Below are 23925 nucleotides of genomic sequence, written 5' to 3' on the forward strand. Positions count from 1 at the left end.
TATATATATAATATGGTGAGAAGTCTATAGTGTTCATCATCCCTCATTACACATACATACATATACATACACATATAGAAAGGAGAGGGGAAAAGGCATAGATTCCCCCTTTAACTTGTACCGAAAAATCAATTACACGCTTAAACTATCATAACGATCTATTACACACTTCTGCTATTTAAAAGTGAATTTATTTACCCCTAAAGCTGACATGACAAAATAATACTCCCTCCGTTTCAAAAAGATTGGTCTGGTTTGACTTGGCACAAAGTTTAAGAAATTAAAGAAGACTTTTGAATCTTGTGGTCCTAAATTAAAGTTATGTCAAATGTACAAAATTGCCCTTAATCTTGTGGTCTTAAACATGCCACGTGGAAAGCAAAAACTAAAATGTTTCCAAAATAGGAAAGAGGTCATTTTTTTGAAACTGACTAAAAAGGAAAGGAGGTCATTCTTTGTGAAACGGAGGGAGTAATAATTTAAAAAAAATCACGCGCGTCAGATAATTATTAAAGTAAAAAAAAAATCAAAATATTTCTTAAACCCCAACCCCACATCTCTTCTTCTTCACGCCCCACCATCCTCATCTTCTTCACACCCCATTAAGCTTAAAATAAACCAATAACAAGAAACAACCAAGAAATAAATTACTTCAAAAATGAGTTAAATTTTGGGAGGTTTCAATCGATGGGTCTTTGGTTGATGTTTTGAATATTGAGTGATCGATTGAAAATGGGAAGAAACTTATTTTTCTATTATCTCTATTTTTTAAGAAATCTCCAGGAAGAACATGGAAAAATAACAAAGAATGTATGTCCAAATCTGAAAAATCTGAAAAATCTTTACAACTACAAGCTACAACAAATAACAATGAATGCTTAGTTTTCATGGCCAATCAATGGAAGAAACTGAAGCAACCTTCTTGTGGGTACATTTTGGAATGGAAGAATTTTTTCACTCCAGATTGCGGACAATTTCCTTGGTGGTCATTGCTAAAAGTTTCTTCTTTACCGTTTTGCAATGAGGAAGATAGAATTATTAGAGAATTTTAATAATTGATTAGGAATTAATTAGTGTAAAATATAATTAATAAAATAAAAGTTAAGTAATAAAGAAAAGAAAGTAAAAAAAATAAATTTTTTGACATGGCATTGATGTGGCAGCGAGTGTAATACACCACATACTATGAGAGTGGTGTTGCACATAGCAGGGTGGTATTAAATTCAATTTTAAGTAGTAAAGATGTGCAATAAGTCATCATGATAGTTGAAACATGTAAGTGACTTTTCGAAACAAGTTTATGGGGAATCCTTTTCCCAAAGGAGAGTTTGAACTCCTTTTTTTATAGGGACTACCTTTAAAGGAGCTATTGATGATGTTGATGTTATATTTTAAGTAGTAAAGATGTGCAATAAGTCATCATGATAGTTGAAACATGTAAGTGACTTTTCGAAACAAGTTTATGGGGAATCCTTTTCCCAAAGGAGAGTTTGAACTCCTTTTTTAACTGGAGTTGGGGGTATTTTTGAGTTTTATTTAAGTGTTGTATAAGCTTAATTGTACAGTCATATGTTTAGATTGTACTATACTTCAAATTTCCAAAAAAATCGGTCCCTTTTAAAAAGTACCAAATTTGTCATCAATATTAACTAGCTGCTATATATAATGGTATTTCAGGTATTGAACTTCTTCTTTTTTGTTTGAAGGTTGTGGCATAGCCACTTTTTATTAAAAACAAATAAGATTCAGCCCAACAGAGGCTTAATCCAAAGAAAATAACACCAAAAATAAAAAATAAAATGCATCAAAGACAAATGGACAAAAACTCATCCATCAGTAGTAAAAAAGGAAACTTCAAGAAGCCTTCCATCACTTCAGCTTCCCCCTTCATTATCGATCGAAACTCCAAGAATGTCGATTCGATCCGATGAATGGAGACACAATCCAAGCACTTCCCCTGATGGATGACCTTCAAGTTCAGAATCCAACAAGCTTGCAGGTAATTTGTGATTTGATTGATTGATCCAATTCATACACTTATTGTCTAATTTTGAATTGCTATTCCACATAAATCTCATTTAAACATTGCAGATTAGAACTTTATGAAATAGCAGTAAAGTATTTGAGCCTCTTCTCCATTTCACCATAGTATTACTAACCTTTCAAAGGCTCAATGGGTTGAATTCCAATGGGATTGATACAACCATTAGAGTCTCTATTTAGTTAATACTACCACTATGAATAAGAAAATTTATATGCAACATCCCTTTATTGATTTTTGCAGATTCACAAGAAGCTAATACTTTGATTTGGCTCTCACCAGGTGTAAGTACACAAATCTATTGAATTTACTTCAAGGATTAACTTAACTATACTCTGCATAACCAGAAAAGGTCTTGAATTTTGAGGCTACTGTTATTTGTATTCTTGTATCTGTCTCCTTATGTATGGTGTGCCTTGCTTATCCAGATTGAGTAGCTTTCTTCCCTCGCTAGGTATATCCCGGAAATGATTAATTTGAAAATCACCTGCAAAAGGGAAAACTAGATTAGTAAAAAAACAGCAAGAGTATTTCCTTCCCGAAAGGAATGCTTTACTCTTGCTGAAACCACCCCTCTCAACCTTCTGATGTCATTAACTTCGAGTGCTACACTCCATGGTACATCCCATTCACCCTCTAAGATATGAACCATTGTTAAAGAGTCTGTCTCAAGAATAACATGTCCAATACCATGTTCACTACAATAAATTAGACTCTCCCTTATAGCTATAGCTTCTGCTACCATATTTGTCGTGTCTGGGAGTTTGAAACCTTTAGCAACTATCAAATTACCATCATGATCCCTAATACAGAATGCCGCCGAACTAGGTCCAGGATTACCTTTAGATGCTCCATTCGTGTTGTATATTTGCTTTAACTTTAATTTTTGCTGGACATATTTGTACCTCTTGCGTAAAAAATAAATTAACTTGATTTAATTCTAAAATAAGCCTTTTTATCCAAGTATATGTCAATTTTCCCCCAACCAAACTTTTGCTATTCCCAAAGAGAGATGCCATTGTAATTCTTTTCTTCTCTCATATGAATTCTTCCTTCTAAATTTATCGTCTCTCCTGCAATTACTCAATTTTTCAGTACAAATAGATATAAAATTGAATTCGTATTGAAGCAGGCCCTCATAAAGTTCTCATCTTTGTGACTTGAGGTACTATTTTTAGTTTTTTTTTTTTTTTTGGCATTTTAGCATATGGGCCTTTTGTTGGATTTAGATTTTCTTGAAAAGAGATGCTGACTTTTATACAAGTTTTGTATTCTTTCAATTTTACCAATCAGAAACGGCAGAAAATACACCTGAAATGACAATTTTTTGAAGGAGAGTGAGGCTCATTCTGCATTTTTAATTTATTTCTCGAATTAACATGAATGTTTTCTTCTCTGGTAAGATCATTTTTCTGCCACGAGCGATTTTGAGATTTTAGAAACTGGGTTTAAAGGGGATTTCAAGATTCAGTAGGACTTTCGTAAACTTTAGTCGCACTACTTTAATTGATGTTTTCTGGGTGTAATTCGAAGTAACAAGAGAACGAACCCAAATTACCTTTCCCTGACTCTACTTGTGGAATTTCACTGGATTTATTGTTATTGTTGGCTTTTGTTTGTGAATGAACTACGGGATGGGGCCAAAGCCAGTGTTTGATATCTTACATCACATGTTTATTGTTATTTCAGTTTGATGTTAAGTGGTATATGTCAATGATCCTGGTCAGCTAATTAATTTTTTGTCATGTGCATGCAGAGTGAAAAAGAGAGAATAAAGCTAGACACCGAAACAAAGGTGAATTGGATGACCACTTCTTTATAAACTACTCATGTTCTTTAGTTCTTTTCTCCCAACCTTACATTCTTTTCATCTTATTGATGCATGATTCCATCAGGCAAATTATGTCATTTAATCTCTCTTTCTTGGGTGTGCAATTGATGTATCTTATTTAATTTGTTGGTAATCGACATACCAAACTTCAATTTATACTTTGGAGTTAATCTAGCATTGATCAAATTATGTTTTTTGTTCCTGCTTATATGAACTGAAACAATTAACCTGCAATGTTGGGTCGTGCTCAGCACAGGCGTTCTTATATATACTACTCTCTCCATCCTATTTTATGTGAGGTAGATTGACTCGGCATAGAGTTTAAGAAAGTAAGGAAAACTTTTAAAACTTGTGGTCCAAAATGAATGATAACAATTTGTGTGGTTATAAATCATTTCATTAAAGGTAAAATAGATGTTTTATAGTTAAATTGTTACTTAATATAGAAATGTTTATTTTTTTGAAACTGACTAAAAAATAAATAAATCATATAAATTGAGACGGAGGAAGTAGTACTTTTACAATGAGATAGTTTGGTGAGGTCAAAAGTCCACTTCGACGTCATTTAATTGCCCTTAGCATTTCAAATGGATTGTTATTTTATGTTTGTTTTTAAAAATAAATTGTCTTAGAAATCTAACTTATGTTCAGTAGGGGTAAATTACTTAAAGAAAATGGAATATAACTTATGAAATTTTATGGTGCAGAAATATGAATTTATTCATCTTTAAATAAATATTTATCTCTAAGAATAAAAATTAAAGAAAATAGGGCAAAGTGCAAATAACCCCCTACAACCACAATCCAAATCAAAAATACAAATTTCGATTTTGCTTAAACTATGCCGAAGTTGCGATAGAAAAAAAAGTATTCATCACTTATCCCTTTAGCCGACCTAGGGTTTTCTCTTGTGGCTCCTACATAGGCAGCAGCTGCGAAGCTATACAGCCACTGGACGACCTCCTTTCGAGGCTGTCCAGCCCGCCCCACCACCCAAAACCATCACATACGCCATCCTTTTCAATTCCAATACTATAAATCCTAAACAATCTGTCCTAATTAAACTCAAAAACAATCGTAAAATCAATTGAAATAATTCATGGAGAACCTACTATCACATTTTCAATGGAGGAAAGGCAAAACTTTATGATCGAAGAGGGATTACATCAAGCAGTGGTGTTTAAATTATCCCATGGTGCGCCAAATTTGAAGGTATTAAGGTCAACTTTACTGGAACATCTTGGTACCAAGGGCAATTGTTTAATTGGCTTACTTGCTCCAAGACAAATTTTGTTGATGTTTAATCAATATGAAGATTATGTACTAGCTTTTTCTCGCTTCAGTTAATTATCTTCTCTACAATGGAGAGGAGGACCAATGTAGTCATTAGACAACTAAAATATTATTGTTAATACATTCTAATAAACAAAGTGTGAAAGTAATGCAAACCATCAATTAATTAGAAGAAAAATAGTCGAGAAAAACCTAAAAGCTGAACGGAAAACCTAAAACTTTGCCATCGAAAAGTCATGGCCATGATGGCCGTTAGACAGCCTCCACCTATGGAGGTTGGACCAACCATCAGTACAAAAGTAATAGACAAACCAACATATGCCAGCACCATCAAACCAACACACCTTTCTTGCAAACCAGTACCTCTAAAACAAATTTCCTACTTGCATGGGGAGCCTCGTATTGTCTGGGAAGAAGATGAAGTAAATCAAATGATAATCAATGAAGATCTCCAGTATGCAGTTATAGGAAAATTCTCCTATGGATGGCCGGAGATATAGGAACTAAGGAGATTGATTCCGAAACAGTGTGACCTGAAAGGAGAGGTTAATATTGGGTTGTCAAGCAACATATATATCCTAATTAGAGCCACACTGTTAGAAGATTACCTAAATCTATTATCCAAGCCTCAATTCTAAATCATGCACAAACATTGTTCCTATCCAATGTGAACCTTGAAGTGGGTTCCTCTCTTTGATCCAGTGGAAGAGACGTCTATAGCGATTGCATGGATATCATTTCCATCATTACCACCAAATTTCTTTGGGAAGGAGGTTGTTTTTTCACTTGCAGCAGCAGTGGGAAAGCCTCTACAGGTGGACTTAGCAACACAAAATAAGACTAGGCCTAGTTGTGCGAGAGTGAAGGTGGAGGTAGATCTTTTGGGGAATTTTTCTAAAAGAATCAAATCGGAATGAAGACCAAAACTGGAGAGATAAGAGAGAAGTGGATCTATTAGGTATGATTATGTACCCAAATATTGTAAATCCTGCAAGTTACAAGGGCACAAAGAGCAGGAATGTTTTGTACTTCATCCAGAACTATACCAACAAACTAGAATTAGTGAGGTCAATACTACAAACAAGTTTGGAGCATTAGTAGGTGAGAACAAGGAAGAACCACATAAAGAAAGGGACTTTGGTAGAAAAGAAGAAGAGAAGGGGAACCAGGTAGAGGAACAGGTATATGGAACAACACAATATGAGGAAATGAGCAATAAAAAAGAGGTGAACAATACACAAAACACTTCTATTGAGAAAGATGATGCTCAAAGTGCAATCAAAGATATGCTCAATTTATCAGATGAATCAGAGCAGTCGGTGAAAAGGATGAATGACAAAGAAAAAAAGGCAGCTAGGGACAATGAGAAGGAAATGGAAAAAGAAGCTGACACAAGAGAGCATCCAGATGTTGGCGATAGTCAGATAGGAGAGACATGCATTTCACAAACCCATCATGTAACAATAACACCTCCAAAGATAGATAAACTCTCTGAGCAGGAAAGAAAAGAAATACAGGAAAGAGAGGAAGATGAGAACATGGAAAGAAACATTGATAACATAGGTAGATAAGGTGATATTTCACCAAGGCAGATCAATCATTTAAAAGGGAAAAGTAAAAAAAGGGGAAAAATAGCTCATACCCATTCACAGATAAATACAAGGAGTAAAAAGGGGTCTATCTCAACCAATATTTAATGATTAGCAAAGCTTTATTCTGGAACATTAGGTCTGTTAGGACTCAAAAGGCTTTTGACAGACTTATTGATTAGCATAACAAACATCATTACTCATATATTGCTCTTTTAGAACCATTTCAAAGTCCTTCAGAGTTAGAAACATACAGAAGAAAATTGGGCATGCCAAATGCAAAGGTGAATTGTGCGACCAAAATATGGATCTTTTGGGTGGAAGATTGGGAAGAACAGAATGGCATAGACTCTATGCAACAAATCACAATCAGATTCAAAAGAAGAGGCTCAAATGATTATTTCAGAATCACAGCAGTTTATGCTAGATGTTTTGCATTGGAGAGATTGGAATTATGGGAGGAATTGAAAGAGATAGCAGGAAACTCTACCATACCATGGCTGGTTGGAGGAGATTTTAACACTATTATGGATGAAGCTGAGAAATTGGGTGGCCTACCTGTCACACATATGTAAATAGCAAATTTTGTTCAATGTGCAAATGCATGTGCATTAAATGAAATCAAGTTTAAGGGTAGTTCATACACATGATGGAATGACAGAATTGAAGGAGAGAGAATATTTTCAAAAGACTTGATATAGTATTTGGCAATAATGAATTGATGAGCTTAATACCTAACAGTGAGGTACATCATCTGATTAGGCAAGGGTCTAATCATGCCCCCTTACATGTGATTGGTAACTCTTTACAAGAGCCAGTAATAAAACCTTTTAGGTTTTTAAACTTCTGGACCAAACATAGTGAATTTAAGAAGGTTGTGAAAGATAACTGGAATGGGGAAGAGATTAATGGGAATCCGTTCACAGTGATTCATTGTAAGATGAAGAGAATCAAGTCTGCCTTAACACAATGGAGTAGAAGTACCTTTGGAATAATTTTTCGGAGAATTGCCACTTTAGAAGACACCATTAAAGCTATGGAAATATAGATGGAGATTACACCAACAACAACCAACAGAGCTTCACTTCATAAGGCAGAAGTTGAGTTAAAAAAATATAGACATATAGAGGAGGAGTTTTGGAGGCGAAAGGCAGGTATGAAGTGGTTTAAAGAAGGAGATAGAAATACCAAGTTCTTTCATGCTTTTGTAAAAGGGAAGAGGAGAAAGTTACAAGTTATGGACATTCTTACTAACCAGAGGGACAAAATCTCTACTACCCAAAATATAGAGGAAGAAGCTGTAAATGTCTTTAGGGAGTAGTTCAGGGAGAATCAAGAGACCACCAACTATGATATGCTGAAATACATCCCTACTTTAATAAATGAGGAACAAAATGCTGATATGGGAAGAATGCCTACAGAATATGAGGTTAGAATGGTGGTTTTTAATCTAAGTGAAGAGAGTGCTAGTGGGTCAGATGGTTTTTCAGGTACATTACACATACCAATTTGGTGCTCATACCAAAGAAAGAGGTGGTAGAATCTTATGGGGACCTTAGGCCAATAAGTCTAAGCAATTTTCTCAACAAAATAATTTCAAGAATCATCCATGAAAGAATAGTGACAGTGCTCCCATAAATTATTTCAGCAAATCAATCATGTTTTGTCAAAGGAAGAAGCATAACAGAGAATGTGTTGCTGGCCCAAGAGATAGTAAGAGACATAAACAGGAGAAATAAACTACACAATATGGTGGTGAAGTTAGATATGGCAAAGGCATATGATAGGGTGTCTTGGAAATTTTTAGTGAGAGCGCTGAGAAAATTTGGATTCTCTGAAAGAATTATAGATATGGTAGCAAGACTGATTAGTAATAATTGGTATTCAGTCTTAATGAATGGACAATCTTTTGGTTTCTTTTAGTCTTCCAGAGGGCTGAAATAGGGAGACCCATTATCCCCTACTCTATTCATAATTACAGCTGAGGTACTAACAAGAGGACTCAACACTCTATATGAAGATTCAAATTTCAAGGAATTTGGGATGCCTAAATGGAGCCCTGAAATCAATCATTTATCATATGCAGATGACACTATACTCTTCTGTTCAGGACAATCATCCTCAATTAGAAAGATGATGCAGATTCTAAGGAATTATGAGATGGTCTCAGGACAGATGAATCATCTGAACAAAAGCCTGGTATACCTACATGAGAAAGTTCCTATAGGGGTATGTAATAGGATAAGAAAACTCACTGGAATCAGACAAGGATCTTTCCCTTTCATCTATTTGGGATGCCCTATTTTTTATGGGAGGAAAAATAAATCACATTTCGAGAGTTTAGTCAAGAAGATAATGAAGAGATTAAGCTCCTGGCAGAACAAGCTCTTGTCCTTTGGTGGAAGATACATTCTGATGGCCCATGTCTTGCAAACTATGCCTATCTATTTACTGTTTGCAATGAACCCCCCCAAAAGTGTAATTGATCAGTTGCATAAAAATTTTGCAAGATTTTTCTGGGGTAATGCAACTGGAGCCAGAAAAAAACAATGGGTATCATGGGATAATATGTGTTACCCTAAGGAGGAGGGAGGTTTAGGTTTCAGATCATTACATGACATGTCCAAAGCTCTTTTTGCAAAGTTATGGTGGAAATTTAGAACAACTACATCATCTCCTTGGGGAAGTTTTATGTGGAATAAATACTGCAAAAAATTCCACCCAATTTTGGCTAAAGGACAAGGAACATCACATATTTGGAGAAAGATGACTACTGTTAGAGAAGAGGTAGAACATAACATTTGGTGGCAATTGAAAGATGGCAGTTCTAGTTTCTGGTTTGATAACTGGACCAAGCAAGGAGCACTCTATTATGTGGAGGGAGATAATGCAGTAAATGAAGAATTGGAGGTAAGGTCTTTTAGTAGACAAGGAATATGGGATAGGGAACGTCTGAGGAGGGTACTGTCTGAAGAGATGACTGAATATGTAGTGAATCATGTTAAGCCTCCAAAAGAAAACAACAACAATGATGCAGCTTGGTGGATGGGTAATTCTCAAGGAATTTTCACAGTCAATTCAGCCTGGAATTTAGTGAGACACAAAAAATAAAGTAGAAGAGATTTTGATTTCATATGGGCAAAGGGATTGCCATGGAAAATCAATTTCTTTGTTTGGAGATTATGGCTCAGGAGAATTTCCACTGATGACAATCTGAAAAAATTAAAAATTCAGATTGTATCGAGATGTTGGTGTTGTGAAGCGAAAGCAGAAGAAACCATGACACATGTTTTCCTAACAACCCCCATAGCCAAAAGGTTGTGGAGGCAGTTTGCTATTTTTGCAGGTATAAATATGGAGGACATGCACCTACAACAACTCATTATTGAATGGTGGAGTCTAGAAGCCAATCCTAAAATTCAACTGCTGTATAGAGCAGTCTCAACAATCATTATGTGGACATTATGGAGAATGAGAAATCACTTGAAGCATAAACAGACGGTTTCTTTTGAAAACATGGTGGAGCAAGTAACAGAGATGTTGAGGAAGCTAGTAAGAGGAGTGTATCCTTGGATAAGATCAGAAAAAGCTAATTGGCCACAGTTGATAGTAAAATTGCAGAAATATAATCCCAAGCTATATCATTACAGTGTAGTTTGGCAAAGGCTAGAGAGAGACAGAGTAAAATGTAATACAGATGGTGCAAGTAAAGGTAATCCTGGAGATAACTCCATTGGATTTTGCATTAGAGATCATGAAGGTAACTTACTATATGCAAAGGCAAAAGGAATTGGAGTGACAACAAACACAGAGGCTGAATCAATAGCAATTTTGGAGGCTTTGCAATACTGCATGGGAAAGGATCTGACGGGAGTTATGGTGGAAACATACTCTTTAAGCCTAAAAAAGATGATTGAAAAACAGTGGAATGTACCATGGGAACTGGTAGAAAGGGTTGAGGAAATAAGAGTTCTTGTACACAAGCTACAAGCTTCACTAACTCATACATTTAGAGAAGGAAATTGTGTGGCAGACGCTTTAGCAAATGAAGTGGTGGAGTCACAAAGCACCAAGGAATACAACACTTTTCAAGAGCTACCAAGTTCAATTCGAAGACATTAATTTAGATAAAACGCAGGTCCCAAACATCAGAATCAAGACAAGAAGAATCATAACACCAAAATGCTGATAATAAGGAGGAAAAAAAAACATCAACAGTCAAGAAAAACGGATGCATAGATACAACACTGCAAGCCGGATGCCAAAGCTTTATAGCTAATCAATACACAACAACAATGAAGCTAGAAAGAAGAGCATCTTAAAATGGAATGACGAGCATCCTCAATGACTTACTAGTTTAGAGGAAACAGAGCAACAAGTAACGGTCAACTTGGGAAGAACTCTGACCATCTGATGAGCAAAGAGGAAAAGAAATATATAGGTCAATAATTTAAAGGATATACACAATACAGACATATTGGAACGAGTCGTACCGTGAGCTAGAGAAGTAGATCAACAAAGTCTCTAAATTGGTGGTGCAACCATGAGAGAAAATACTCCAGATTCCCTGCATATACAATTAGATTGGAAGAGAAAGTATGCCTCAAGATATGAGTACTTCACTTGGAGGAAGTACAACAGTGGAATAGATTAGGGAAAAGTGTTAGAAACTCTTCAGCTCTTCATTTGGACCGGTCTTTGTTTTTGGACTTTGGTCATTTTGTTTTTTATGTTTCATTTGGACCGGTCTCTGTTTTTTGGACTTTGGTCATTTTGCTTTTGTTATTTCATTTTGACTAGCTATGCCTATGTAGCTTATCAATAAAATGGTCTCTGGACTAAAGATTCATTTTTTTTAAAAAAAGAAGTACCAATTAGGGTTTTTCCATGGTCCATTGGATATATCCCTACGGAGGAAACGACGTTAGCTGTGGTTTGGATTTCTTTACCGAACTTATCTCCGAAATTGTTTGCAAAGAAGTCTCTATTGTCTATAGCATCAGCAGTTGGGAAACCAATTGCTATAATAAAGCTACTCAAATCAAGTCAAGACCTAGCATGACTAGGGTCAAGGTTATACTTGATCTAATGGAAACGTTTCCAAATTGTATAAGGTTGCAGTTTGTGGATGGAAAATCTGGTAAGTTGATTAAGGTTTTTCAGGAGATTGTATATGATAATCTACCTTTGTATTGCAATTATTGTAAGCACCAAGGTCATGATGAAGATAGTTATTGTTTGATCTCGAAAAGAAATCAAAATGACAAACAAATTGATAATACCATTGAAGTTGCTTTAAAAGGTACTACCGATAGTGAAAAGTATCAAGGCGATGCGAGAGAAATATTAAATGAAAAAAGAAAGTCTGTAGATGTCGATCAAAGTAAAGCTACTTCTTTAGATCGACAATTAGTTGCTGCCACTTCTGAGCAAAATCGTGCAGACTTAATGGATGTTGATACAAGTAATAATGGTGTTTAAATAATTACCAAAAACAAAGGTGATTGCAATAATCAATAGGCTGTTACTAATGAGGTGCAATCAAAAGAAGTTGGGCTGAATTTGATGTCTAATGCAACTAAAAACGCAGGGGGGACACCAAAAGTTGGGGTTGATGTGCCGCGAGTTGGTTCAGGGCAAAAATTAATGGATTCAGGACAAAAACCAATGGATATATATGATGTTGAAGATGCTGAAAATTCTGGGCAGCATGTTTTGCAAGTTGAAAACGAGAATCCAACTAAAAACTGGACACTGGTTGCACACAAAAAATAACTAGTAGTCGGATCCTTTCCCCGACTAGTCAAAATAATTATCCATGTAGTGAAAAGGGTCCGACTGGAAATTTTCATGACAGTGAGAAGAGGCAAGATATTAGTAATGCCTCACAAGACCTATTATGTTCGAATAACTTTGATGCTTTATTGAAGATTATTGGAAAGCAAGTAAGGTTAACAGGGAATGACAACGATTTGATCCAAGAAAAACAGGTTTCACCACCTGCTTTGAATAGCAAATTAAGTCCAGAAGCTTCCGTATTTGTGCCTAAATGTGTGTTTGCAAAGAAGAATGAGTCAAGGGCCTTAGTGCCAAATACAATTGATTTGAGTGAGGATTCTCTTGATGAAGATGAGGAAGACAATATGCTGGACATATGCTTTGATAGAGTGGCTAGGGAAGGGGATATATCATCTAGGCAACAAAGAAGTGGAAGCAACAAAAGCAAAAAGAAGACACATGGAAGGCAACATAGTTGGGACGGTAAAATGACTGAGGAGTTTGTTCCAAGGCACCTACCGATGCGACAGGCAAGGCAAAACCATTTGACATTATCAATAGGTTCAACTAGATCCAATAAATCCATAAAGAAGGTGTGAATTATCAAGTGTTGTTGGATAGGTTTGAAGAAGAAGACAAGAGTTAAAATACTTCAAGTTACTTTTGATGGGCAATCAATCTTTTTTAATTCATGCTTTTGTAATAGAAAGTTTGAGGCTAATAACTCAACTTTCTTCTTGATTGGCATATTTTTACATTATTTAAACATCCTCATTTGTAATATCATCATGGAGTGTATTACAAACTCTGTGATGATCAGAAAATACTTAGTTCTCTCTAGATCTTATTTTCTTCATGCTTGTTAGGTAGTAGAAGTTAGGTACTTCATTAGGATTAGTAAGGTAAGGTCTATCCCCCCTTGCTTGTACTTGTTTCTATTGATATTTTTTATGTTTAATAAAAGGCCACTAGACACTGTCTAGTGGTAAATTTGCTTTAAAAAAATGTTATTAATAACACATTTATATATGAGTAACATCTTTAAATTATAATTGGTGTGAAGATAGTTAAAAATAGACCAATTCAAACGTTGACTCGTGTCTTTGGTTCCTAATTATTGACATTTGGTGAAGTAGCTAAGATTCCACTTTCTTGGATTCAGACAAAGAATCCACTCAGTAGCATCTAGTGAAAGCCAAATATGAAGACTCGTGTGATCATAAAAATATGATTTTAGAATAAATTTTTTATTTATTTGAAAATTAATGTTTGGATATAAAAAATTTAAATTCAATGTAAAGTTATATTTCAAATTCGGAAAATAACTTATTATAACTTGTTTTTCAAAGATGAGTGTTACCTCTTTCATCCAGCCTTCTGCTTAGCAAAACCATTTGTTATTATGCAAGGCAGATAGAAAATTACTACTAACATTTTAGTGGTGTTGTAGTTAGACATGAATGGCTGCTATTAGAACCATAATATAAGTCTTACTAATAAAGAATGAATTGTTTACACTTTACAGGCACGCGTTTAATTAATTTGACACTATGTTGATCTTTGCATGTTTAATTTATTTGAATTTGTCTTGTTATTGATGACGATACCATAGACGAGTTCGACTATGTCTTGGTTTCTTCTGGTATCCTAGTTTGTTTAGACTTTGTTGTTTCTGTACCGTAATCAACTAGGACTCTTGGTTAGTTTCTGTGTATAAATATCTCCTCGTGTAAGTTGAACATTAATAAGAAAGAGTTTCTTACATGGTATCGGAGCCCTAAAAGGTTAAAACAACCCAAAAAGAAAAACAGAGAACTGATTCCAATGGCAAAGGATGACAATATCTCCACAGCCTCTGAATCGTTAGGAACAGATTTGATTGCAACTACACAAACCTCATTCACTAATATACCTTTACCGTCTCCAAATCTCGCACACCAATTACCAGTTAAACTCACCTCCTCGAATTTTCTGTTGTGGAAGACGCAATTTCTTCCGATGGTTCGAGGGTGCGGTCTTGGTCATCATATCGATGGCAGCGCAGTGATTCCAGATCAGGTTCTGATTGGTGATCAGCCTAATCCTGCGTACCATGTTTGGCTAAGACAAGATCAACTTGTGTTAAGTTGGATCGTTGCTTCAGTCTCAGAAGGTATTTTACCTCAATTGGTTGGTGCAGAGACGGCTCACAAAGCGTGGAGCAAACTTGTGGCTGCCTATGCATCTGGTTCCAAGCCACAAATCCGTGAGTTGAAAATACAGTTACACACATTGCGGAGAGATAATGCAAGTATCGAAACCTATGTGCAACATGCAAAGGGTATTGCGGACAAGTTGGCTGCATTGCAGCATCCTGTTACTGATGATGATCTGGTAGAATTCATTGTTGCTGGTTTGGGACCAACCTATCGTCCCTTTACACGATCGCTTGAATCGCGTCAAGAGGATATTTCTTTTGATGCTTTATACGGATTGTTGTTGAATGAAGAACGACAATTGAAAAGAGATGAGGCTCTTAATGTCATAGCACCAACATCACAATTTACTCACACCTCAGTTGCTACCAATCGTGGACGTGGTAGAGGTAGAGGTAATCGAGGTCGTGGTCGCTCATCGAATCATGGTTACTCCCAGATGGCTCAAAATAATGGTTATCAGTACAATACTCCATCCTCTAATATGAAGTCTTTAGTCACTGATGCATCACCCATTGTTTGTCACAATTGTGAAGGAAAAGGTCACATCGCACGAGTATGCCCGTCACCTAGAACACTCAATGGACCTCGATCTTTTGGCAGACCCGTCTCCAACCTAGCAAACACCCAACCCTCACCTACCCAAGATTGGTTGATGGATAGTGGCACCACGCATCATCTAACAGCTGACCTTAATAATCTTGGAATTCACTCTGAATATCAAGGTCCAGAGGAGGTCACTCTAGGTAATGGCTCTAAACTACCAATTTCTCATATAGGTAAAAGTTCCATTATGGCTTCTGCAAAAAAATTTACACTTAAAGATATTCTTCATGTTCCTACTGCTACTCAAAACTTGGTAGCCATAATTCTTTACCAAATCTAATAATGTCTCAGTTGAATTTTTTCCTAACCATTTTTTGATTAAGGACTTGGCAACGAGGGCACCCCTACACAAAGGGTTGAGTAGCGGAGGACTATATTCACTTCCGGTAACAAAGTTATCATCTCCAGCTTGCTTTGCAACTTCTCTTGGTGTTTGGCATGCTCGTTTGGCTCATGCATCATATCCTACCGTTCGTCAAGCATTACCATCAATTGTTTTAAAGTCTAGTAAATCTTCTAGTTTATGCACTACATGTGCTGTTAGCAAAAGTCATAAGGTCCCTTTTAGTGAGTCTAGTTTTCAGGCCTCCAGGCCTCTTGATTTAATTTGTTCGGATGTTTGGGGTCCTGCCCCAGTTGTTTCTAATGATGGTTATCGTTATTATGTGATCTTTTTCGACCACTTTAGTAAATATACTTGGATATATTTTCTTCACTTTAAGTCTGAAGTCCTCTCTGTGTTTATTCAATTTCGTACCTTGGTTGAAAAATATTTTGGTTGTCCAATTAAATCTTTTCAAGCTGATTGGGGTGGTGAGTTTCAAGCTTTGACAAGTTACTTACGTGATAATGGAATTACACAACGCTCTTCTTGTCCTTATACACCCGAACAAAATGGTTGTGCTGAACGTAAACATAGGCATATAGTGGAAACTGGTAGAGCATTACTACATCATGCTAACGTTCCCTCTCATTTTTGGACTAATGCTTTCGAAACTGCAGTCTACACCATTAATAGATTACCTACGCCAAGATTGCAAAATCGATCTCCTTTTTTGGTACTATTTCGAATTGAACCAGATTATTCTCTATTGCGAGTGTTTGGTTGTCTTTGCTTTCCTTGGCTTCGTCCTTATACGAAGGACAAATTATCACCTCGTTCAAAATATTGTGTGTTCTTGGGATATAGTAAAATTCATAAAGGATATAAATGTTTTGATCCTATTTCCTCCAAATTTTTTGTATCTCGGCATGTCATTTTTGATGAAAGTGTGTTTCCTTTTTCATCCCAGGATGTTATGGTGCCCGAAACATCAACCAATGCCACCAACGATCCTCTCACATTACAACTTCCAGTTACATCTCCAACAGTTCCGTCTCCACCTCAAGTTTTGCCTACCTCCCAGCCACATTCACCATCCAGTCAAGTTGGTTCTCCGCCTACAACCCCAACAATTACATCTGGAACTCCGCAACCTTTACCGACCCACTCTTCAGTTAATGAGATTTCTCCGTGTGTTGACCTCTCTAAATGTGACTTGCCAGTTGGTGCCTCTAACTGTATTCCATCTCAGCTGCCTTCAACACCTGCTCGACGAATTGTTACTCGGTCTCAAACAGGTTCGTTAAAGCCAAAACAACTGTTTTCCATGTCTGCTATTGCTCCTTCATTTGAGGAACCTACGTGTTATACTCAGGCCATTAAGACTAAACATTGGCGTAGTGCTATAGCTGAGGAGTATAATGCTTTAATACAGAATGGCACATGGCAGCTTGTTCCTCCATCTCCGTCACAAAATATCATTGGTTGTCGCTGGATATTTAAAACCAAATTGAAAGCTGATGGTTCATTAGAACGTTACAAGGCACGTCTCGTTGCAAAAGGATATCATCAACGGCCTGGGGTTGATTTTGTGGACACCTTTAGTCCAGTTGTTAAGCCAACTACTATTCGTTTGTTACTCTCGTTAGCAGTGACTAACGGTTGGCATATAACGCAGCTGGACATTTCTAATGCTTTTCTTCATGGACACTTAGATGAGGTGGTATATATGTCTCAGCCTCCTGGTTTTGTTGACCCCTCTCGTCCCGATCATGTCTGCCTACTTAAGCGCTCTCTTTATGGTCTCAAACAGGCGCCTCGGATGTGGAACAAGTGCCTCACGGATGCTCTTCTTTCACTTGGGTTCATTGGTTCTAAGACTGATAGCTCTTTATTTTATATGTCCACTCCCGGTGACAAAATTTTTTGCTTGATATATGTGGATGATATTTTAGTGATGGGTAATAACCCTGTACATATCAAGGCTTTGGTTGCTCAACTTCAATCTCAGTTTGCCGTCCGGGATTTAGGGATTTTGTCCTATTTTTTGGGTATTGCAGCAACTTGGACGAAGGAAGGATTATTCTTATCGCAACACAAGTATGTCACTGATCTTCTTCGCCGAGCTCAGATGGACTCGTGCAGTCCTGTTACTACTCCCATTTCCCCAGCTTTGAAGCTTTCCTCTTCTGGTGGAATTCCTTTCAGTGATCCTACTTTGTATCGTAGTATAGTTGGTGCCCTCCAATACTTGACATTCACTCGTCCCGACATAGCATACGCAGTAAATAAAGTTTCACAATTTATGCATTGTCATATGGACAGTCATTGGGTGGCAGTGAAGCGGATTTTGCGATACATCAAATCTACATCTGCTCATGGTCTATTCTTATCACGTACCTCCACCACCCTACTTCATGGTTACACAGATTCTGATTGGGGTGGCGATGTGGATGATCGAAAGTCTACTACTGGTTTTGCTATATATCTTGGCAACCACTTGATCTCATGGTCTTCACGGAAGCAGCGTGCTGTCTCTAGATCGAGTACTGAGGCCGAGTATAGGGCCCTGGCAGCTGCAACTTCTGAACTCACTTGGGTTGAGTTCCTTCTCCGTGAGATTGGCTGCTTCACCTCCTCTACTCCTATTCTTTGGTGTGATAATCTCAGTGCTACATACTTGACTGCCAATCCCATTTTTCATTCTCGTACAAAACACATGGAGATTGATTTTCATTTTGTTCGAGACAAGGTTCGCTCTAAAACTCTTGCGGTTCGTTATGTCAACACACATGATCAAATAGCTGATCTGTTGACTAAGCCATTGTCGAAGTTACGATTTCATGAATTGAAGTTCAAGTTGACAGTGGTTCAGAACCCTGCTCAACTTGAGGGGGAATGATGACGATACCATAGACGAGTTCGACTATGTCTTGGTTTCTTCTGGTATCCTAGTTTGTTTAGACTTTGTTGTTTCTGTACCGTAATCAACTAGGACTCTTGGTTAGTTTCTGTGTATAAATATCTCCTCGTGTAAGTTGAACATTAATAAGAAAGAGTTTCTTACAGTACGTCTCGTTGCAAAAGGATATCATCAACGGCCTGGGGTTGATTTTGTGGACACCTTTAGTCCAGTTGTTAAGCCAACTACTATTCGTTTGTTACTCTCGTTAGCAGTGACTAACGGTTGGCATATAACGCAGCTGGACATTTCTAATGCTTTTCTTCATGGACACTTAGATGAGGTGGTATATATGTCTCAGCCTCCTGGTTTTGTTGACCCCTCTCGTCCCGATCATGTCTGCCTACTTAAGCGCTCTCTTTATGGTCTCAAACAGGCGCCTCGGATGTGGAACAAGTGCCTCACGGATGCTCTTCTTTCACTTGGGTTCATTGGTTCTAAGACTGATAGCTCTTTATTTTATATGTCCACTCCCGGTGACAAAATTTTTTGCTTGATATATGTGGATGATATTTTAGTGATGGGTAATAACCCTGTACATATCAAGGCTTTGGTTTCTCAACTTCAATCTCAGTTTGCCGTCCGGGATTTAGGGATTTTGTCCTATTTTTTGGGTATTGCAGCAACTTGGACGAAGGAAGGATTATTCTTATCGCAACACAAGTATGTCACTGATCTTCTTCGCCGAGCACAGATGGACTCGTGCAGTCCTGTTACTACTCCCATTTCCCCAGCTTTGAAGCTTTCCTCTTCTGGTGGAATTCCTTTCAGTGATCCTACTTTGTATCGTAGTATAGTTGGTGCCCTCCAATACTTGACATTCACTCGTCCCGACATAGCATACGCAGTAAATAAAGTTTCACAATTTATGCATTGTCCTATGGACAGTCATTGGGTGGCAGTGAAGCGGATTTTGCGATACATCAAATCTACATCTGCTCATGGTCTATTCTTATCACGTACCTCAACCACCCTACTTCATGGTTACACAGATTCTGATTGGGGTGGCGATGTGGATGATCGAAAGTCTACTACTGGTTTTGCTATATATCTTGGCAACCACTTGATCTCATGGTCTTCACGGAAGCAGTGTGCTGTCTCTAGATCGAGTACTGAGGCCGAGTATAGGGCCCTGGCAGCTGCAACTTCTGAACTCACTTGGGTTGAGTTCCTTCTCCGTGAGATTGGCTGCTTCACCTCCTCTACTCCTATTCTTTGGTGTGATAATCTCAGTGCTACATACTTGACAGCCAATCCCATTTTTCATTCTCGAACAAAACACATGGAGATTGATTTTCATTTTGTTCGAGACAAGGTTCGCTCTAAAACTCTTGCGGTTCGTTATGTCAACACACATGATCAAATAGATGATCTGTTGACTAAGCCATTGTCGAAGTTACGATTTCATGAATTGAAGTTCAAGTTGACAGTGGTTCAGAACCCTGCTCAACTTGAGGGGGAATGATGACGATACCATAGACGAGTTCGACTATGTCTTGGTTTCTTCTGGTATCCTAGTTTGTTTAGACTTTGTTGTTTCTGTACCGTAATCAACTAGGACTCTTGGTTAGTTTCTGTGTATAAATATCTCCTCGTGTAAGTTGAACATTAATAAGAAAGAGTTTCTTACAGTTATTAGTTTCACCAACCCATCATTCATAATATTTGAGCAGTCACTTTCTAAGAATGGCCTAGTCAAAACCGCACAAGGGAACTTTAGAAAAAGCAAGTGGGATACACAATTGAAGAAACTAAGAGGAAAAAGAGAGGAAATTAAAAGGATGGTTGGTGCACAAAACTTTAGAGCTATATATAAGTATAACCAAGACATATGAACACATAATTCAGTCAGCAATTGCTTCTCCATTCTAATAATTAGCAAACAAAAAACAAGACTTACTTAAATTTGTGTTTCACAAGAATGGGTAGCCTTTCACTTCAAATGGTACGTACTCTTCATATGTTTTGTTTACAAAATTTTACTGTCCCTCCCCAAATATTAATTATTGAAATCTCATAACAAATATATTGATTTTGTACGACCTCCTTTTTAGATAAGATATGTTTTTATTTACCTAATTATATTATGATACTTGACAGGATTTTGAGCCATTACCCATGACACCGAGAAGTTTAGCCATGACACCTAGAAGTTTAGCGCGACGAAGATTGTTTCCGAATGTGGAGAACAAGAAACAGAAGGTGGAACAATCAGGCGCAGGGCCAAGGAAGAACTTACAACTTGAAGTGATGGAGCCTGGATTGAAGAATGATGGTCCCTCTCTGGACACTATCTTGGTCAATTATTTGGACACACTAAAACAACGAGTCAATTTTCATTTAGGTTATCCAGTCAACATATGTTATGATCACTATGCAACTTTAGCACCACTTTTGCAGTTTCACTTAAACAATTGTGGTGATCCTTTTCTTCAAAACACTGTCGATTTCCATTCAAAAGACTTTGAAGTGGCAGTTTTGGATTGGTTTGCACAACTCTGGGAAATTGAAAAGGATCAATATTGGGGTTATGTTACCAATGGTGGCACTGAAGGCAATCTCCATGGAATTTTGTTAGGGTAAGTTGATATATTTATATATATATGTTTATATATATATATATATATATAATATAATAACTTCTATTGTTTCAGTGCTCTTACACTTCTAAACATCACTTATGTAGGAGAGAGCTACTTCCCGAGGGGATATTATATGCATCGAAAGACTCTCATTACTCAGTCTTCAAAGCTGCAAGAATGTACAGAATGGATTCAGAAACAATCAACACATCAGTAAATGGAGAGATGGATTATTCAGATTTAAGAGCAAAGTTACTTCAAAATAAAGACAGACCAGCAATTATAAATGTCACAATTGGTATATACCTACTCCAACTTTTATCCTTTTTCTTTTTTACTTTTATGGACTTAGTCATCTTACGACTTTTCCCTTGATGGTTCTTTTAATTATAGGGACTACCTTTAAAGGAGCTATTGATGATGTTGATGTTATTCTTGAAACACTCAAAGATTGTGGCTATTCACAAGATAGGTTTTACATCCATTGTGATGCAGCACTATGTGGTCTTATGACCCCTTTTATAAACAATGTGAGTTTCACTTCTTACTTCTAATTACAATTTCTTGAGTAATTTTGAGAGCGACATTCTAATAGTTCTTTGTGCAATTTGAACAGATGATTAGTTTCAAGAAGCCAATTGGAAGTGTCACAATTTCTGGTCACAAGTTCTTAGGATGCCCAATGCCTTGTGGTGTCCAAATAACAAGAAAAAGCTACATCAATAATCTCTCAACAAATGTGGAGTACATTGCTTCTGTGGATGCCACTATTTCTGGTAGCCGTAACGGTTTAACTCCAATTTTCTTGTGGTATAGCTTGAGCGCAAAAGGACAAATTGGCCTGCAAAAGGATGTTAAAAAATGTCTTGACAATGCCAAATATTTGAAAGATCGTCTTCAACAAGCAGGGATAAGTGTCATGCTGAATGAGCTTAGCATCATAGTTGTACTTGAAAGGCCTCGTGACCATGAATTTGTCCGACGTTGGCAACTTTCATGCGTCAAAGATATGGCACATGTTATTGTTATGCCAGGCATCACACGAGAAATGCTTGACAATTTCATCAGTGAATTAGTGCAACAAAGAAAACAATGGTACAAAGACGGAAAAGCAGAAGCTCCTTGTGTTGGAGAGGATATTGGTGCTCAAAATTGTGCATGCTCTTACCATAAGATTGACTACATTAGTCCTTAGAAGCAATTTCAAATTTTGAAAAGCAAGTGTTATCACGCACCAATTATTATGTGGCACGTGTTTATTTAATTTAAAATATAATTTTTTTCATTTTAAATTTTTCTTTATCTTTTTTTTCTATCTCTTACTTTTTGACTTATTTTATTTTTATTATTTTTATTTTTATTTCACCTTAAATTCCACCCCCACTTCAAGCTGATATCTTCTCTCCATTTTCTTTCTTTCTTCTTCTTCACCTCTCACTCCCATCCTTCCCCACTCATGTCAACTTGTGTCCCTCCCCATTTTTTTTCCTTCTTCAATTATTTTTTTTTAAAAAAAGAATCATATTATTTTCTAAATTTTGTTGAGTTAGTGACAAAATTAATTATTTTTGTAAAAAAAAGTCAAAATTTTAAAGGTATCATCAATTAATTTATCTTCTTTTCATATAACTTTAAAATTAGAAATAATAATTTTCAAAGAATCAATAAATTCCTCAAAATTTGAAAGAGCCTAATTGAAATCCGGACAAAAAGACTAAATGATACCTCCTAATCATCTTGAAATCTAATGTGTTTATCAAATTGTTTGAAATGTAAAAAATAAAAATTTAGATAAAGTTTTAAAATTAAAGAGACTTAAACTAATAGTAGTAAAAAAAGAAGGGCGAATTTGTGGTAAAATAGTAACATTGAAAGTGGAGAGTTTTAATGGAGATGACAATGAGTTTTTGAAGAAGAAAGAAGAAAAATAACAAAGAAAAAAAAGCTAAAATAATAAGAAAAACAAGAAATTATATTTTATAACAAAATACCTATAAAAATAAAGTTATTTTTATTATTGGCAAAAGGCATAAATTGCCTCCTAAACTTGTACCCAAAAGTCATTTACACACTTTAACTAATGAGACTATCTATTACACACCTTAAGTACATAAAAGTATATTTATTTCCCCCTTCCGTCACCCAACCCAGGACATTATGCCTAGAGTGAGAGCCACTCGCCTCCTAGTGAAGCCACGTAATAAAAGACCCCAATCCGATTCATTTAACCCATACCCGTTTCTTTTCACCCAAACCCAATTCTTTTCACTCAAATCCATTTTATTTTACCATAGTCCATTTATTTCACCCACCCGTTCCTTTCTCTAAGAACACCAAAATCTAATCAAAAAAATTCGTTTGTAAATCCTAATTTTAGCTAAAGATTTCTTCGATTTTATAGTGTTTTTGAAGCATCCTTGTAGTTTTAACCATCTAATCAAGTTTTCACTGTCATATTTGAAGAACATTGGTGTGTTGTCGATCGAGGCGTTCATTGTTTGGTGGAAACAAATTGGTGGTTACTAGGGTTTGGTGGGTACTCCGGCAAGTTTTACGGTGCCGGTGGGAGCAACAATGGAAGATCTACCATGAATAACAACTCACAAAGGCCTTATTCTTCACTGCTATCGGGTATTTTTCCTGACCTGGTTACACAGATCGTTCATCAAGGGAGACCCAATTTGATGGGAAAACAATCTCTTGCGGAGTTTCAACAACAATAACAA

The 23925-nt window shown here is 36.6% G+C and overlaps 1 protein-coding gene and 1 long non-coding RNA gene across 3 annotated transcripts in view; both read left to right on the top strand.

The window, feature by feature from the left end:
• LOC102579840 (histidine decarboxylase-like) overlaps positions 1-22397 on the top strand; it is a 24805-nt gene extending 2408 nt beyond the window's left edge. Inside the window, exons 1-5 of one of the 2 annotated variants that reach the window (XM_006365100.2) lie at positions 20473-20562; positions 20718-21196; positions 21304-21497; positions 21593-21729; positions 21816-22397. In XM_006365100.2, coding sequence (XP_006365162.1) covers positions 20539-20562; positions 20718-21196; positions 21304-21497; positions 21593-21729; positions 21816-22394 — 1413 coding nt within the window. In that variant the 5' untranslated portion in view covers positions 20473-20538 and the 3' untranslated portion in view covers positions 22395-22397. Of the gene's footprint in view, positions 1-20472; positions 20563-20717; positions 21197-21303; positions 21498-21592; positions 21730-21815 lie in introns of those variants that run through there. The other variant, XM_006365101.2, reaches the window with a different exon arrangement.
• Positions 1793-4080, top strand: LOC102580605 (uncharacterized). Its single transcript, XR_368744.2, has 3 exons — positions 1793-1999; positions 2285-2325; positions 3798-4080. It is a non-coding gene; the product is annotated as an uncharacterized lncRNA (long non-coding RNA).
• Positions 22398-23925: the final 1528 nt, after the last annotated feature.

The sequence above is a fragment of the Solanum tuberosum genome, unplaced genomic scaffold, assembly GCF_000226075.1.
Source record: "Solanum tuberosum cultivar DM 1-3 516 R44 unplaced genomic scaffold, SolTub_3.0 scf00514, whole genome shotgun sequence".
In the NCBI taxonomy this organism is placed as follows: domain Eukaryota; kingdom Viridiplantae; phylum Streptophyta; class Magnoliopsida; order Solanales; family Solanaceae; genus Solanum; species Solanum tuberosum.